The 16,076-nt window shown below is 46.1% G+C and overlaps 1 protein-coding gene across 2 annotated transcripts; it reads left to right on the forward strand.

Annotated features, from left to right (window-relative positions):
* The first annotated feature begins 401 nt into the window (after positions 1-401).
* On the forward strand, positions 402-12,957 carry slc35a2 (solute carrier family 35 member 2). Of its 2 annotated transcripts, none has more exons than XM_028011038.1 (6): positions 402-763; positions 1,458-1,640; positions 1,698-1,849; positions 3,220-3,342; positions 8,156-8,742; positions 12,397-12,957. In XM_028011038.1, exons 1-6 carry the CDS (start codon positions 706-708, stop codon positions 12,422-12,424), a joined length of 1,131 nt encoding a protein of 376 aa, XP_027866839.1. In that variant the 5' UTR covers positions 402-705; the 3' UTR covers positions 12,425-12,957. The 2 variants fall into 2 exon arrangements, with proteins under 2 accessions (XP_027866839.1, XP_027866838.1); XM_028011037.1 differs by lacking the exon at positions 12,397-12,957 and adding an exon at positions 8,892-11,303.
* The last annotated feature ends 3,119 nt before the right edge of the window (positions 12,958-16,076 follow it).

Consider the following 16,076-nt stretch of genomic DNA (forward strand, 5'->3'; position numbering starts at 1 on the left):
GTCCTGATTCTGGTTCTGGTTCTGGTTCTGGTTCTGGTCCTGGTCCTGATCCTGATCCTGGTTCTGCTGGAGGTTTCTTCCTGTTAAGGATCAATTTTTCCTCTCCACTGTCGCCCCCTGCTGGTCAGGAGGAGTGATGCTGCATTCAATGACTCAATCCTTCGATGGGTTTCCTTAGAACTTCCTAAGCTGCTCTGAATAATTAACTGTTTGACAACTAGGACCAATTAGAAAATTTCTGACCAAACTGAAAGAATTTTTTTTTTTTTTGCAAAGTGTCTCAAGACAACGCTTGTAAATTGGCGAATTTAATTAAATAGTAACAAATAAGATATAGATTCAGAATTATGTTCTCTCTCTCTCCCCGCCTCCTACAGAGTGAAACATCCTGTCACGCAGGCCAATCTCCGCAGCTGTAGTCCGAGTGACTTCCGGGACAGATCAGCGCCTCAACGTAGCCCTGGTTCTCCGCCAGATGCTACCCCATACTCCGTCTGCTAGTCCTCCGCGGTCCCGCTCCTCAGCTCCGGTCATTTCGAGCCGACTCGCCCGCCTCTGCCTCCCGCTTCCAGAACCAGAACCAGCCGGAGACTCGGAGCGCCGACCGGTCCGCAACCGACAGCGGAGCCTAGCCGGGAGGCTAGCGGAGTTAGCTGTACAGGCAGCGGGGTGAGGGTTCGGTCCCGACGAGGCAGAGAGCGCAGCATGGCGGGTGGCAGCAGCAGTAAGGCCGGGGAGGTTCCGACTCGGAGTCAGAGTGAAGGTAAAAAAAATAATCCGGATTAAAAACTGATGATTTCGAAATATTCCCAGTGGTTAAACTGGTTTGTCTAGTAGCAAGAATCAGCTACCTGCAGCTAAACTAACCAGTTTGGACCGATTTAATAAAGTAGTTTACTGGTTTAAACCGAGCCGAATAATCAGTTGCTATGGCGACTAATTAACACAAACAGAACTGCTAAATATTCTAGTGTTTATTGAAGGAAATAATCTCTATGGTAAAATCTAAAACTTTAAACATGAAGTGTTGCAGGAACACTTGATTCATTATGGAAAATCACGTCTATCTGGTTTGTACTGGATTCTTATTCTAGCTGGTCCAGAACTGCAGGAGAGGGTTTTGACAGGTTCTATGGAGGCCTGGTGGGCCCATTCCACCTTAAATGTTGGTGACCCCGCCTTAAACATGTGGAGCTTAAGGTGGAATCAGCAGTTTTGGTGACGTGGAGCTCCGATTCAGGTGTGTCTGGTGGGGGGGTGTTAGGGTGGTTCTGTTGCTCTGCAGGTGGCTGCAGATCAGGAGGAAGAGGAAGAGGCAGTAGTAGCTGGTCAGGTCCAGATGATAAAGCAGATGAAAGTAGCGGGTCGACCAGAACCGAAGCCAGCATCAAAGTTCTGGTTCTGAGAGTTGAGCGGAAGGATGAAAGCTCCTGTTTGTGTCCGTCTCTCCCCTGCAGCCAACAGGAAGTTGAAGTACATCAGCCTGGCGGTCCTGGTGGTCCAGAACGCCTCGCTCATCCTCAGCATCCGCTACGTCCGCACGTTGCCGGGCGACCGCTTCTTCACCACGTCGGCCGTCGTCATGGCGGAGGTCCTGAAGGTGGCGACGTGCCTGCTCATCGTCCTACTGCAGAAGAGATGTAAGTAGTGGTGGGCGGGGCTAAGCAGCATCTGTGTGTGACGCCGCGTCTCTGCAGGCGCCCTGAAGGAGACGCTGTGGTTCCTGCTGGACTCGGTGGTCCTGCAGTACCAGGACACGCTGAAGCTCGCCGTGCCGTCGCTCATCTACACGTTGCAGAACAACCTGCAGTACATCGCCATCTCCAACCTGCCGGCCGCCACCTTCCAGGTCAGAACCAGAACCCTGACCCGGGTCAGCACAGACGGGTCCAGTTGTGCTCAGTGGGGCCCCCTGGGTCAATCAGTCGGTCTATTGATCAATCAATCAGTCATATTATCTGTAGCACATTTTAGAAACAAGGCAGTTCAAACTGATTTCCATCATAAAATCGTCTCACAGCCACCAAACGGAAACAGACGTTACATTTGATCGAGTTTTTGTCAATATTATCAATAATCATCAGATGATTGATTGATGTTCCAGTTATTGATCAGATCAGCTCCAACTAGATTTTAGTCTGGATTTAAAGGAACTCAGGGTTTCAGCTGGTTTGCAGTTTTCTGAAAATTTGTTCCAGATCTGCGGTGAATAGAACCGGGTGGTGTAGAACCAGATGATGTAGAACTGGGTGGTGTAGAACCAGGTGGTGTCTCTATCCTCCTGGTTCTAGTCAGAACTCCAGCAGCAGCGTTTTGGACCGTTGGGTTGTCAATCAGACCTGTGAAGACGCTGCTGCAGGAATCAAAGCCACTAAAGAGAAACTAAAGCCTGGATGAGTTTCTCTGATCCGAGACTTTAGTCTCTGGTTCTGGAAATGTTCTGACGGCCAGCAGAACCATCGGCTCCTCTGATGTCGGAACAGAAAGTTTCTGATGTTTTTTTACTCTTTGGTCCTTGAATTTGTCGACTAGTGAAGACAGGAAGTCCTGACGGAGCAGTGATCTCGACACCGGTTCACCGTTCTGCCACTCATAATTTAGGTGTCTCATTAATTTGGTTTTGATTCGTTTTTCCGTCGTAAACTTCCCATCGTTCTCTCAGACGCTGCAGCGGTTCCACCCGGCAGACACGTTTGTTCAGGATTCGCTGCGGCCGTTTGCTGCCTGGCGTCAGCTGCAAGTGATCGACGAACACCGATCACCTGCATTTTCACAGAAATCGGCCAATAGTGATCGGTGGCCAATCGATCGGGACACCGATTCCTATAAACCTGTTTGCTCAGAGCAACTGGAACAACAGTACTTTAAATCTGAATCACAACTTTTCATTGCCTCTCTTTATGCTGCTGGTTTTGTTTCTCAGCTAAAAGATTTTTGAACTGAACCGTTTCTGAATTGCTCTGGACTGATAAACTCTACAACGGTTCTTTCCAGGGTCACTTCATACACAGGAAGTCTGGAATTAGATTTACCCAATCAGGAAGAGTCTTCCATGTCCCGCCATCTTCCTTCCCGTCAGTCTCATCCACATGAATAATTTTTTTTTCTTTTAGTACATTTTAATATGTTTTTACAAATAGTTTTCTTCAAAGATCTTGTTGAACCTTCAGATCAGAGTTTTCAGGAAGGTCTGACTCTAACAGGCTCCTCCCCCTCCAGGTGACCTACCAGCTAAAGATCCTCACCACGGCGCTCTTCAGCGTCCTGATGCTCAGGAAGTCTCTGTCCAGAGTCCAGTGGGTTTCCCTGCTGCTGCTGTTTGCCGGTGTCGCCGTCGTCCAGGTACGTACCGGTTCTGGCTCCACTGATCCGGAGAACGGTTCCGGTGCTTCGTGTCGTCCAGTCTTTGGTCTTCTGCAGGTTTTCTTTCAGGCTGGTTCTGATTTAGCCCCGCCCGCCTCAAGTCATGTGAGGTCAAAGTTTATTTCTGTAGCACATTTCCAACGGCCTCTGCTGACCAAACGCTTCACAGCAAACATCCCAGGTAGATAAATGCTAAAATAGAAAATAAAAATAAAAGACAAAAATAAAATTGGCAAAGATACCAAAAGCTAATAATATGAATAAAAACCAAACAATACTTAATTTTTTAGGTGCAGCAATTTTCTTCCATCCTTTATCTTTTCTCTTTCGCTGGTTGTTGAAGACCAGAGAACAGGTGAGTTTTAATTCCAACTTAAATCAAAATCAATCAGTCAGATTTTATTTGTACAGTGCATTTCAATAACAAGGCATTTCAAAGAGCTTTACATCATAAAAATACAAAGTCGCAGAAACACAGAACAACACACATCAGATTATTGATCGATGTTTCATGATTGATTCAAAATTGGCTCCAACCAGCAGCTTTCAGTCTGGATTTAAAGGATCTCAGTGTTTCAGCTGGTTTACAGTTTTCTGCTAGTTTGTTCCAGATTTGTGGTGCATAGAAGCTGAATGCTGCTTCTCCTCGTTTGGTTCTGGTTCTGATGCAGAGCAGAACCAGAACCTGAGGGGTCTGGAAGGGTGATCCAACAGCAGCAGATCTTTAAAGTATTGTGGTTCTGATCCGTTCAGTAATTTATAAACTAACAGGACTTAAAGTTTATCCTCTGAGCTACAGGGGGCCAGTGGAGGTTCTGGAGAACTGGGTTTTATGTCTCTATCCTCCTGGTTCTGGTCAGAACTCCAGCAGCAGCGTTCTGGATCAGCTGCAGCTGGACCATTGATGATTTTCTTTAAGCTGACTGAGAGTTTAGCAGCCAGAGGGAGACGATCCACAGATTCTCTGTCTGCTTCCATCCTGGCTTTAGGGACCGACGGTAAAAGCTCAGGGTTCTGGTGGGCTGCAGGCTGCTGGAGCTCACTTCAGTACCGAGGACCCAAAACACTTAAAAACTATCAATAAGACCTTAAATTTGATCCTAAAGCAGCAGGGAGCCAGAGAAGGGTTTGTAAAACCGGGGCCACAGATTCACTCCTCCTGGTTTTGGTCAGCAGACCAGCTGCAGCATTTTGTTTGCTCTGCTCCAACCCTGAGTACAAAGAGTTAAATAATCTAACTGTGATGAATGATTGGATCAAAATCAGGCAGAGGAAGATCAGATTTGATCTTAGCAAAGATCCTCAGCTGGAAGAAACTGGCCTTGATAGCAGCGCTAACATGCTAATCAACTCTAACACAGGATCAACAATCACACCCAGATTTTTCACAAATGGACGACAGCAGGAGGACAGGGGACCGACCACAGCGTCACGTCCAGGAGAGGACGGCTCTGACTAAACTCTAAGATCGTCGGTCACGTATTGTAACCCCAGATTCTATGAGAATAGGCTTCGCCCTTTAAGGCTATCGCTAGTGGGTTAACGGCGAAGCAGGGTGTAGTCTACGCATCACTGGGTCCATCCAGACCACCACCATCAAGCATCTGCTGCATAACAAAGAAGACCAGAGGAGCCTCTGGTCAGAAAGGTCGAGATAAACAGACCTGCTGCTGCGAACAGGAACAACCAAAGTTACAAACTGTAACAGCGTAACGATGAACAGAGCAGGTAACTTATTACTCAGCACAACCATGTTGTTTTGCAATGCTTAATAAGCACAGAACTCCCCAGGAAAAATAACAGAATAACAAATCATGACTGAAAAGCATCATCGTGTCTCCCTGCTTTACATGCAAGGGTGAGACAATATTAACACGTAACAGGAGTAATTATTCTGTCATAACTCGGAGAACAGAACGGGTCATGGAGAAGGTGGAAACGTCACACAGGTAAAACTGAATAAATGAGCACAGAGATGACCAGGAAGCTGCCATTAAATGTCCTCCACCGACAGGAAATCCCTCTGGTAGAGTGAGCTCTCAGATTCTCTGGAGGATCCAGTCCGGAGGAAGTTAAGCCTGAGAGACGGCCTCACACAACCAGAGAGAACGACGCTGGGCCCACTGAGTGATCTCTGTAATGCACGAACAGACGCAGGGAATGACGCAGTGCAGACGTGCACGCCACATAACGAGAGAGCGCGCGCACGGGGCAGAGGAGACTTAAACTTAGACTGACTTTATTGTCATTTTCATGCACAGGGTGAATACAGAACGAAATTTCGTTGCATACGGCTCAGGACAATGTTTTGAGCTTTCAATGTTGTGAGGTTACTCCAGAATAAAAATAAAATACAGTATAAAATATAAATCTAAATATAAAATATAAAGTGCAGGAATGACAGTAAAATAGAAGTTATTTAGCTCTGTACATGTGCAAGGTATAAAGTGGAGACCAGATTTTAAGTGCAGTCCAGTTAAGAGTTCAACAGTCTGATGGCAAGTGGGAAAAAGCTGTTTCAGAACCTGGTGGACCTGCACCGGATGCTGCAGAACCTGTTTCCAGAGGCAGCAGGGAGAACAGTCCATGGTGGGGGTGTGAGGGGTCACTGATGATGTTTCGGCCTCGGGACACGCAGCGCTGGGATGAAATGTCCTGAATGGAGGGAAGGGGGGCCCCGATGATCCTCTCTGCTGTCCGCACCACTCTCCTCACGTTCTTCCAGTCGGAGGCGCTGCAGCCTCCACACCACACAGAGAGGCAGCTGGTCAGAATGCTCTCTATGGTGCTTCTGTAGAACGTCTTGAGGATGGGCGGGGGCAGGTGTGCTCTTCTCATCCTCCGCAGGAAATACAAGCGTTTCTGTGCCCTCTTGACCAGAGACGTGGTGTTCACAGTCCAGGTGAGGTCGTTAGTGATGTGCACCCCCAGGAATTTGGTGCTGCTGACCACCTCCACAGCCGAGCTGTTGATGAGCAGTGGAGCGTGGCTGGGCCGGTTCTTCCTGAAGTCGACGATCATCTCCTTCGTCTTGTCAACGTTCAGGATCAGGCTGTTGTCTCTGCACCAGTCCACCAGCTGCTCCACCTCCTCTCTGTAGTCCAGGTCGTTGTCGTCTCTGATGAGGCCCACCACCGTTGTGTCGTCCGCGAACTTCACGATGTGGTTGGTGGCGAACCTGGGGACGCAGTCGTGTGTCATCAGAGTGAACAGCAGAGGGCTCAGGACGCAGCCCTGAGGGGAGCCTGTGCTGAGGGTGATGACATCGGAGGTGTGTTGTCCGATCCGGACTGACTGAGGTCTGTCGGTGAGGAAGTCTAGCAGCCAGTTGCGCAGGGGGGTGCTGAAGCCCAGGTGTCCCAGTTTTCCTGCCAGATGCTGTGGGATGATTGTGTTGAACGCTGAGCTGAAGTCCAGGAACAACATCCGCACATGAGTGTTCTTCTCCTCCAGGTGAGCCAGGCTCAGGTGTAGGGTGGAGGAGATAGCGTCCTCAGTGGAGCGTTTTCGGCGGTAGGCAAACTGGAACGGGTCGAATGTGGAGGGGAGTCTGGAGACGATGTGTTCTTTTACCAGCCTTTCAAAGCACTTCATCATGATGGGAGTCAGTGCCACAGGCCGGTAATCATTGAAAGAGGTGACTTGAGGTTTCTTTGGCACCGGAATGATGGAGGCAGTTTTGAGACAGGCTGGCACTGTGGCTTGGTCCAGTGAGGTGTTAAAAATGTCTGTTAGGACACCAGCCAGCTGACCTGCGCATTCCCTGAACACCCGCCCAGGTATGTTGTCGGGGCCTGGGGCCTCCGTGGGTTGACTCTTTTCAGAGTCTTCAACACATCGGCTGTGTCCAGGCAGAGTGCCTCCTCTTCCTGGTGGGGAACAGTTTTCTTTGTCCTCTGGCCCTAACCCTATGGATGGAACATCTTTGCTCTTACAGTGTTGATATTGCTACGCTGAAGACAAAAGGGATTTGTTTGTTTGGTCTGGCCGTTATTTATCCAGACCAAGGTGGGCCCACCTTCTGGATGAAGCTTCATTTCAGTGCTGCGTGGGAGGGATAAGCCCACTGGCGGTATGCGAAATAGAACTCAGTATTTTTCTTAACTTGCTACAGAAAATTTGCTCTTAGTCTAGCCTGAACCTCCTGCAGACAATCCTATAACGTCTGTACAGCAGACTGGCTGTCATTTGTAGTTACAGGTAAATTTATATGAGGTAGATACTTCAGAGGAGGGATGCTGTCCTAGATTTAAAGAAAAACTCCTGCTTGAAAGAACCAGAACTAGTTTAGTGCTGAACCTTCAATCAATCAATCAATCAATCAAATGTTATTTGTATAGCACATTTCAGCAGCAAGGCATTTCAAAGAGCTTTACATCATTACTAACACAGAAACACAATGAAACATAGAATCAATAATCAAAACACAGCATTAAGTCAAGTTCCATCAATAAATTAGTAATTGATTACGTTTCAAATACAATCCTAACCAGGTGGGTTTTTAGTCGAGATTTAAAAGAAGTCAGTGTTTCAGCTGTTTTACAGTTTTCTGGAAGTTTGTTCCAAATTTGTGGTGCATAGATGCTGAAAGCTGAATAACAACCAGCGACTCCAAACGGGTCAGAAACTAAAAGAACTATTAATTTATCCTCAGCAGTTAAAAGATCATTTAAAATTTTAGCCCCGCCCCTATCATGGGTTTAGCCCTTTGGGCCCCATGAAAGAAAAAATCTATTGATCTATAGATCTATCGATGGATCTATTGATGACTCTACCTGCGGTCTCGTTGCAGGTGCAGCAGGAGGGAAAGAAGGAGGCGGCGGTGGCTGACGCCTCCAACCAGAACTATATGGTGGGTCTGGTTGCCGTGGTGATCAGCTGCCTGTCGTCTGGCTTTGCCGGCGTTTACTTTGAGCGGATCCTGAAGGGCAGCTCTGCGTCGGTGTGGATGAGGAACGTGCAGCTGGGCGTCTTCGGCACGGCGCTCGGACTTCTGGGAATGTGGTGGAACGACGGCGGCGCCGTGGCCGAGCGCGGCTTCCTGTTCGGCTACACCGGCATGGTGTGGTGCGTCATCTTCAACCAGGCGTTCGGCGGGCTGCTGGTGGCCGTGGTGGTGAAGTACGCTGACAACATCCTGAAGGGCTTCGCCACTTCCTTCTCCATCATCGTTTCCACGGTGATGTCCGTCTACCTGTTTGGCTTCCACGTGGACCTGCTCTTCACCGCGGGGGCGGGGCTTGTCATCGGCGCCGTCTACATGTACAGCCTCCCCAAGGCGCCCAGCGGCCTCCCGTGCCCCGACCCCTCCTCTTCCTCTGAGTCCGCTGAGCCGCCGAGGGGGGCCGGAGACGGCAAGATGGAGGCGTTTCTGCCAAAGTCAGTCCTGGTGAAGTGATTCTGTGTCTCTGGCGCCACCTGGTGCTACTTTCCTCTCTGCTCCAACTAACCAATGAGTGAGCTCCTCCTGCTGCTGCGTCTCCTCCTCTTCCTGTCCTCCTAACCTCTGCTCCTCCTCTCTTCCTCAGAGCTCCTTCCCCGGCCGCCAGCGCCACAGACTAATTCCTGGAGGCTGAGCAGGAAGGAGCTGGAGCGCCCCCTGCTGTTCTCTCTGCCTTAAAACTCTCTGCGATCTGAAAGAAGCGCCTTACACTGATTGGGTCCTGCTTGGTAGTTGCTGATTGGTCGGTCTGTGTGGGGGCGGGGCCACCTGCGGACTGTACGGTGCCTTTTCCTCTCGTCTGAAGCCATAGGGTGGCGGTTCTGATCCCGGCCTGGCGTAGCTCAGTCCGGTCCGGTCCGGCTTCTTGCTGGGAATGTGCTCATTGATTGGAGCATTTTTTAATTCTTCAACTAATCTGTGATGTTTGTCGTTGGAGGGGGCGTGGCCTGTCTGTAGGCGGGGTCAAGGGTCATCGTTTCATTTTTGTCTCCATTAAGACCTGATATGTTCCTGAAAACCTGAGCAGGTCCAGAAGGATTCACCAGAACCTTCATGTCATAACCCAAACCACCAGAAGATGGTGCTGTCCAATATTCTCTCTAAAAGTCTAGAAATGAGCTCTAATGTTTCTGCTGATGGATAGTCGTCATGTGGGCGGAGCCAGGAGATCGTCTCGGTCCCGCCCACATCCACTTGCCGTCACCGCCGGGTTTTCCTTCTACAAAGAAAGCAGAAATATTGTTCAGTCTCAGTAAAAAGAAAGTACACCCTCACATTTCACGCAGGTTTCTCCTGTCCATTAAACTAAGATCAGATGAAATTGAGTAAAACAGAAATTAAACCCACAGAATTGGAGATCACATGACCTAAATCAGATCAGATTTTTAGTTTTCAAAACCATAAAATAACCCAGAAGTCTGAGTTTTCATAAGACAGAACTAGATTAAATCTGATTTAAAGGTTCTTTTATTTCTAGAAAAGGCTGCGTTCTGATTGGACCACCTAAAATGTCTCCATCCAATCAGTCTGAGCTTAAAGGTTCAAAAGTCTCGTTTCATTTGGTCCCAAAGCTTATAACTCTTGTTAAATTCCTTTCAAACTTTTTTGTCGGATTTAAACGCTGTTTTCCTGGTTGGTTGGAATCGGACCTGGACTCACCCGGATCACTCGGGTCCATTTGGAGACAAAAACCCGACAGAACTGCGACGATTTCTCTGGAGGAACGTGTTTTCGTTTTTGAGTGAGGAGGAAGAGGAGCGGTCCGGACTCTTCCTCATGTTGATGACGTTGTTTGGGATTCTGGTGGGGTAACGAGTATTTTATGGTTTTTCCTGAATCTGAAATTTTTGTTCATCTTCAAACAGAAGCTTCAGTTTTTCAGCTGTGCTGATTCTTACCTGGAGGTGATTCAGAACCAGTTTTCTCTCCGAGACCCAAAGGTCTGACAGTGATGATGATGATGATGATGATGGCCATAGAAGAAAACAGAATTAATTCATATGAATCTCAAAAAGTTTTTTCCGTAATGTTCATTTAAAGAACATTCAGTTAAAAAAATCACCAATCGTCAAACTAGTCATTTTCTCCAAACACGATTGGAGAAATAGAAAAGTCATTTATAAATCTGTTTTGACCAAGAAGAACAAAATGAATGAAGTTTTATTTTTTCTTTTATTTCTTTATTTCTACTTGCTGTGTCTGGTCATGGCCACCAGGGGGCAGCCTCATCAGACCCGGGTGGAGTTTGGCTCCTTTTTAAAATCCTTTCAACGTTAATATCTGTCGCGTCATTCAAAGTAATGAAACATTTTCCATTAAATAAATCTTTTTATATCTTTTGGTCCACAAATAAAAATGCTGAAAAGCCAAAAGTGAAACTAAAATATGTTTTCTTTTTGTCTTGTTTTTGGAATCATAATTTATTATCAAATTGATGTAATAAATGTTATTCCTGAGCAATAGAAATGCAAGAGATAAATGAAGAATATATAAAAATGTAAATTATAGGTAAATATTGATACGTTTTATTTTATCTGTGCTGAAAGTGAAAACATTTTATATTTTTTCTGAAAGCTTTTTGTTGTTGGAAAAAAATCATGAGCATCTGAAGGGAGAAAAAATTGAACCATTGTTTTTATATTTGAAGAAACTGAGATGTATCAGTTGTTTACAGGGTTGTTTTTTATTTCTGTGTAAAAATGAAATCCCATGACGTTATGAATTCACCTGAATGACGCAGAGTTTCTGTGTTTGGTGGAAATGTGTAGATTTTCTGAATCTGATCTGATCTGAGCTGACAGCCTGGAGCGCCCCCTGCTGGATGTTTTCTTGTGTTGACGAACCGGAAACGGTTCCAGCTCCGGGTTTCATGTCCACTTCCTGTTTTTCTCAAACTGTTGGGACAGTTTGTGCGGTTGCACTCGGTTGTTGGTTTGTATCACAGCTTGTGAGTTTGTAAATACTTGTTTTGGTAAAGTTTTATAAATCAAACACTAAACTCTGGAGTTTGTCTTTTAATTTCCCTTCAGTTTGGAATCAGGGACAAAAATCAGCCTGAAGAACATGGAGGTCTAGCTAAAGCTGAAAGGCCTCCAATACCTGGCTAAAGCGTTAACTCGTTAGCAGAGCTAATGCTAATGAGCTACAGGTGAGGCAGTTTGTTAAAGCTGCAGCAAAGCGAAACGTTTAGCCTGGTGCTTCCCAGCCGGGTCAAAGGTCAGGATCAGACTAACGCTCCAATAAATCATCAGAGATAAACATCTTGTTAGAATGAACACATTTCTTATTAATGTTTCGACGTTAATATATTTCTCTATATTTTTATATTCTAATTATTTTAAAAATACACCAAATCTAATTAAGAGGATGTAGAAAAGCTGCTTGTGAATCCATGAATGGAAAACCATCAGAAAGTTTTTACTTCCTGGTTCCCTTCAGGTGAAACTCGACTTTCCAGTTTCACTCCAACTGTTCTCACAAAATTACAAAAATAAAGTTTTTATTGTGTTTCTTTCAACTTCCCTGAGAAATTCCTCAAATATTCCAGTTTGTGACAAAAACGGATTTCTGCTGCAGCAGGCGGAATCCGAACCCAGGTCACGACCTCCGGGGGGGTCGCGACCTCTCCAGGTCAGTGTGCTGGTCTTACTGGGAGGACTGGTTTTTGACCCGTTTGTGGATCTGATTGATCAACATGGAGCTGATTAGTTTTCATCAACGGTCCTGAAAGTTCTGGCCTGGTTCTGGAGGTGCGGTCCAGGACCGAACACAGGAAGTTCCTGGTGCTCTGCAGGTTTCAGGGGTTCTAAGATCCGGAAGCGGCGGTTTGGACCAGAACGTTCTGGACCGCAGTCAACACGGACAGAATAACAGAGATTTATTTCATCTCCATAAGAAGGAATCATCTGGAGATGATCATGAAATTCAGAGTTTCTCAGAGAGAACTTTCTGTTTGAAGAGCTTCCTGTTAGAACTTCCTGTCCCAGAAGGAAGAAGTCGGTCGTATCTTCGGCCATGAAGGAACCGGTTCGTCTTCTGGCTCTTCTCCTCATCTCTTTTCTAATCTTCCTTTTCCTCTATCCGTCCTGCAGGTGTTCAGGAAAAGAGAAAGGATCCTGAAATGGACAGCTACCACTTCCTGTCTGCTGAGGTCATGACCTTTCAAATTAAGATGCCAGGCATCGTCGCTCCAATTTTTTCTGGACCTGAAAACGGTTCGGTTCTGCTCTGCGGCACCATGGAAGTCACACCTGGATCCAGAAGCGGTTCTTTCAGTTTGTTTTTAGGTAAAACACATGAAGTCTCATCATCTCATTGTGATGAAAAGCTGATGGTTCTGGATTCAGAATTTTATTTGAGGAAGAAAATCAGCAGAACTTTGTGAAGTGACTCTTATGTGGACCTTCACAATAAGAGCAGAAACTCCAGATCAACTTTCTGATCCTTCATTTCTTTGTTTCTTCTTGGCTTTGTATCGTTCAGTTTCGTAACGTTCTCACATGGAGAACCAACATGGTTCTGTCTCTCTGAACCGGATCAGGAAACCATCTCAGGTTTCCTGATTTCCTGGTTTTCAACATTTCAAAATAAATGCCTGACTTTTTTTCCAGGTAGAAATATATATATTTTTAAAATGTATGCATTTGTTTAATAACTTAATTTGATTTATTTACATATTTTTATTTTAGAAAGTGTAAAGTATCAAATGTATTTATTTGATAAAACCACCTTCTTATTGTAATGTTTTATCAGTATTTTTTTGGGTTGTAATAATAAAAGTAATAATAGTTTTCAAAATATTGAAATAATAAAGAAAATAAATTAAAAATGTATTATTTATTAAACTCCAAAATATCTGAAACTCCAAATGTCTTTTTTTCTTTATCTTTATTTAAGCACTAAAGGTTGAACTTCCTTTCATGTCAGAATAAATCTCCTTTAAGTTCATTTTACCTTAAAATAAAACTGAATTTTTATGTTTTGCTTTTTTATTTTCTGTTTAATTTGTCTCTTTTTTTTAAATAAAATGTTCTCCATGTTATCTTGTTGAAGTTTGTTTTATTATTTCTCATGTATTTTGAAATCTTCTTATGAATTTAAACCAAAAACAAACTCTCCACTATTTAAAATAAAATGTTTATGTTGTGAAGGGATGAAATCTGCAACTTATCTACAAGCTGCCACCAGAGGGCGGGGTGGAGCCTTCTTGTTCTGTCAGTCAGAAGCAGCTGCAGGTGTTGATGACCCTAATCTAAGAGGTCAAAGTTCAGCAGTTAGCCAGATCCATGTATCCGGGTATTTGTCATGAAGTGCCAGAAAACGCAGCAGGTTTTCCCAGGTAGAAGTGAAAGGGTTATGTTTAATGAAGAATTAGCCAACAGACGACATCTAGACAGATTGACTCTAGAAACGACTAGGACCCGACAGAGACACTGAGACACAGGTGACATTAAATACACGGGAGGTAATCAGGGAACGAGACGCACCTGGGAACAATCAAGGGGAGACAGAGACACAGATCATGATAGTATTAGCCGGGTCCATTGAGCCACCGGTAGTTATTCTGCATCCATCAGCTGTTCTGTGGCATTCTGTTCAGAACACAGAGAACCGGACCGGAACCGGACCAGTGAGTCCCCGAGTCAGAACATGGAGGCGTCTCCAGGCTGAGGACATTCAGTTCCTACAAACTGAAGCAGCTTCTGGCCCGTCCAAGAGAACCTCCACAGAAAATCTGTTCCTGTAAACTTTGTCCTTCGTAACGTTTCCATTCCTCCCAACAACCCACCATTGACGGGTCCTCATGCTGACGGGTCCTCATGCTGACGGGTCCTCATCTGTCCTCCTTCTGCTTCAGGTTCCTGAATTTTCCCACAGTTTTTACTGGGGACCAGTCCATCCAGCAGCAGCAAGCCCTCTCTTCATGTCTCTTCGTGTCTCAGTGTTTCCTCTGGCAGATTATTTTGCTCCTCTCTTCTGTCTTTGTGTTTTCATCTCTTCTTGGCCAAACTGTTCCTCTGATTTTCCAGAAATTAAACCCAAACCACTTTCTGTTTTTCCTCTAAACAAAACTTGGACTCCATGTTTTGGGAAAACAACAAGCTGACGCTTTCTAATCAGGAGGAACTTTCATGTTTCCTAAACAGATCAAACTGGATCAGAACCTGCTGGGGTTTGGTTCCCTCCTACGGGATGGTTCCCAGTTTGGTTCCTTCCTCCAAAATGGTTCCCAGTTTTGTTCCCTCCTCCAAAATGGTTCCCAATTTTGTTCCCTCCTCCAAAATGGTTCCCAATTTTGTTCCCTCCTCCAAAATGGTTCCCAATTTTGTTCCCTCCTCCACAATGGTTCCCAGTTTGGTTCCCTCCTCCGGAATGGTTCCCAGTTTGGTTCCTTCCTCCGGAATGGTTCCCAGTTTGGTTCCTTCCTCCGGAATGGTTCCCAGTTTGGTTCCTTCCTCCAAAATGGTTCCCAATTTTGTTCCCTCCTCCACAATGGTTCCCAGTTTGGTTCCCTCCTCCGGGATGGTTCCCAGATTGGCTCCCTCCTCCGGGATGGTTCCCAGGTTGGTTCCCTCCTCCACAATGGTTCCCAGTTTGGTTCCATTCTCCGGAATGGTTCCCAGTTTGGTTCCCTCCTCCAGAATGGTTCCCAGTTTGGTTCCATTCTCCGGAATGGTTCCCAGTTTGGTTCCCTTTTCCAGAATGGTTCCCAGTTTGATTCCCTCCTCCAGAATGGTTCCCAGTTTGGTTCCATTCTCCACAAGGGTTCCCAGGTTGGTTCCCTCCTCCGGAATGGTTCCCAGGTTGGTTCCCTTCTCCAAAATGGTTCCCAGTTTGGTTCCCTCCTCAACAATGGTTCCCAGTTTGGTTCCCTCCTCCAGAATGGTTCCCAGTTTGGTTCCCTCCTCCGGAATGGTTCCCAGTTTGGTTCCCTCCTCCAGAATGGTTCCCAGGTTGGTTCCCTCCTCCACAATGGTTCCCAGTTTGGTTCCCTCCTCCAGAATGGTTCCCAGTTTGGTTCCCTCCTCCAGAATGGTTCCCAGTTTGGTTCCCTCCTCCGGAATGGTTCCCAGGTTGGTTCCCTCCTCCGGGATGGTTCCCAGGTTGGTTCCCTCCTCCACAATGGTTCCCAGTTTGGTTCCATTCTCCACAAGGGTTCCCAGTTTGGTTCCCTCCTCCAGAATGGTTCCCAGTTTGGTTCCATTCTCCGGAATGGTTCCCAGTTTGGTTCCCTTTTCCAGAATGGTTCCCAGTTTGATTCCCTCCTCCAGAATGGTTCCCAGTTTGGTTCCATTCTCCACAAGGGTTCCCAGGTTGGTTCCCTCCTCCGGAATGGTTCCCAGGTTGGTTCCCTTCTCCAAAATGGTTCCCAGTTTGGTTCCCTCCTCAACAATGGTTCCCAGTTTGGTTCCCTCCTCCAGAATGGTTCCCAGTTTGGTTCCCTCCTCCGGAATGGTTCCCAGTTTGGTTCCCTCCTCCAGAATGGTTCCCAGGTTGGTTCCCTCCTCCACAATGGTTCCCAGTTTGGTTCCCTCCTCCAGAATGGTTCCCAGTTTGGTTCCCTCCTCCAGAATGGTTCCCAGTTTGGTTCCCTCCTCCGGAATGGTTCCCAGGTTGGTTCCCTCCTCCACAATGGTTCCCAGTTTGGTTCCATGATCATGGCTGCTGCGTTCTGGACCAGAACTAAATCAAAAAATCCTCAGAGAAATAAAGGAAGAGATTATTTAAAGATTATTAATAAAACAAAATAATAAATGTAAAATATGACAGT

The sequence above is a fragment of the Xiphophorus couchianus genome, chromosome 24 (genome assembly GCF_001444195.1).
Source record: "Xiphophorus couchianus chromosome 24, X_couchianus-1.0, whole genome shotgun sequence".
Lineage (NCBI taxonomy): Eukaryota > Metazoa > Chordata > Actinopteri > Cyprinodontiformes > Poeciliidae > Xiphophorus > Xiphophorus couchianus.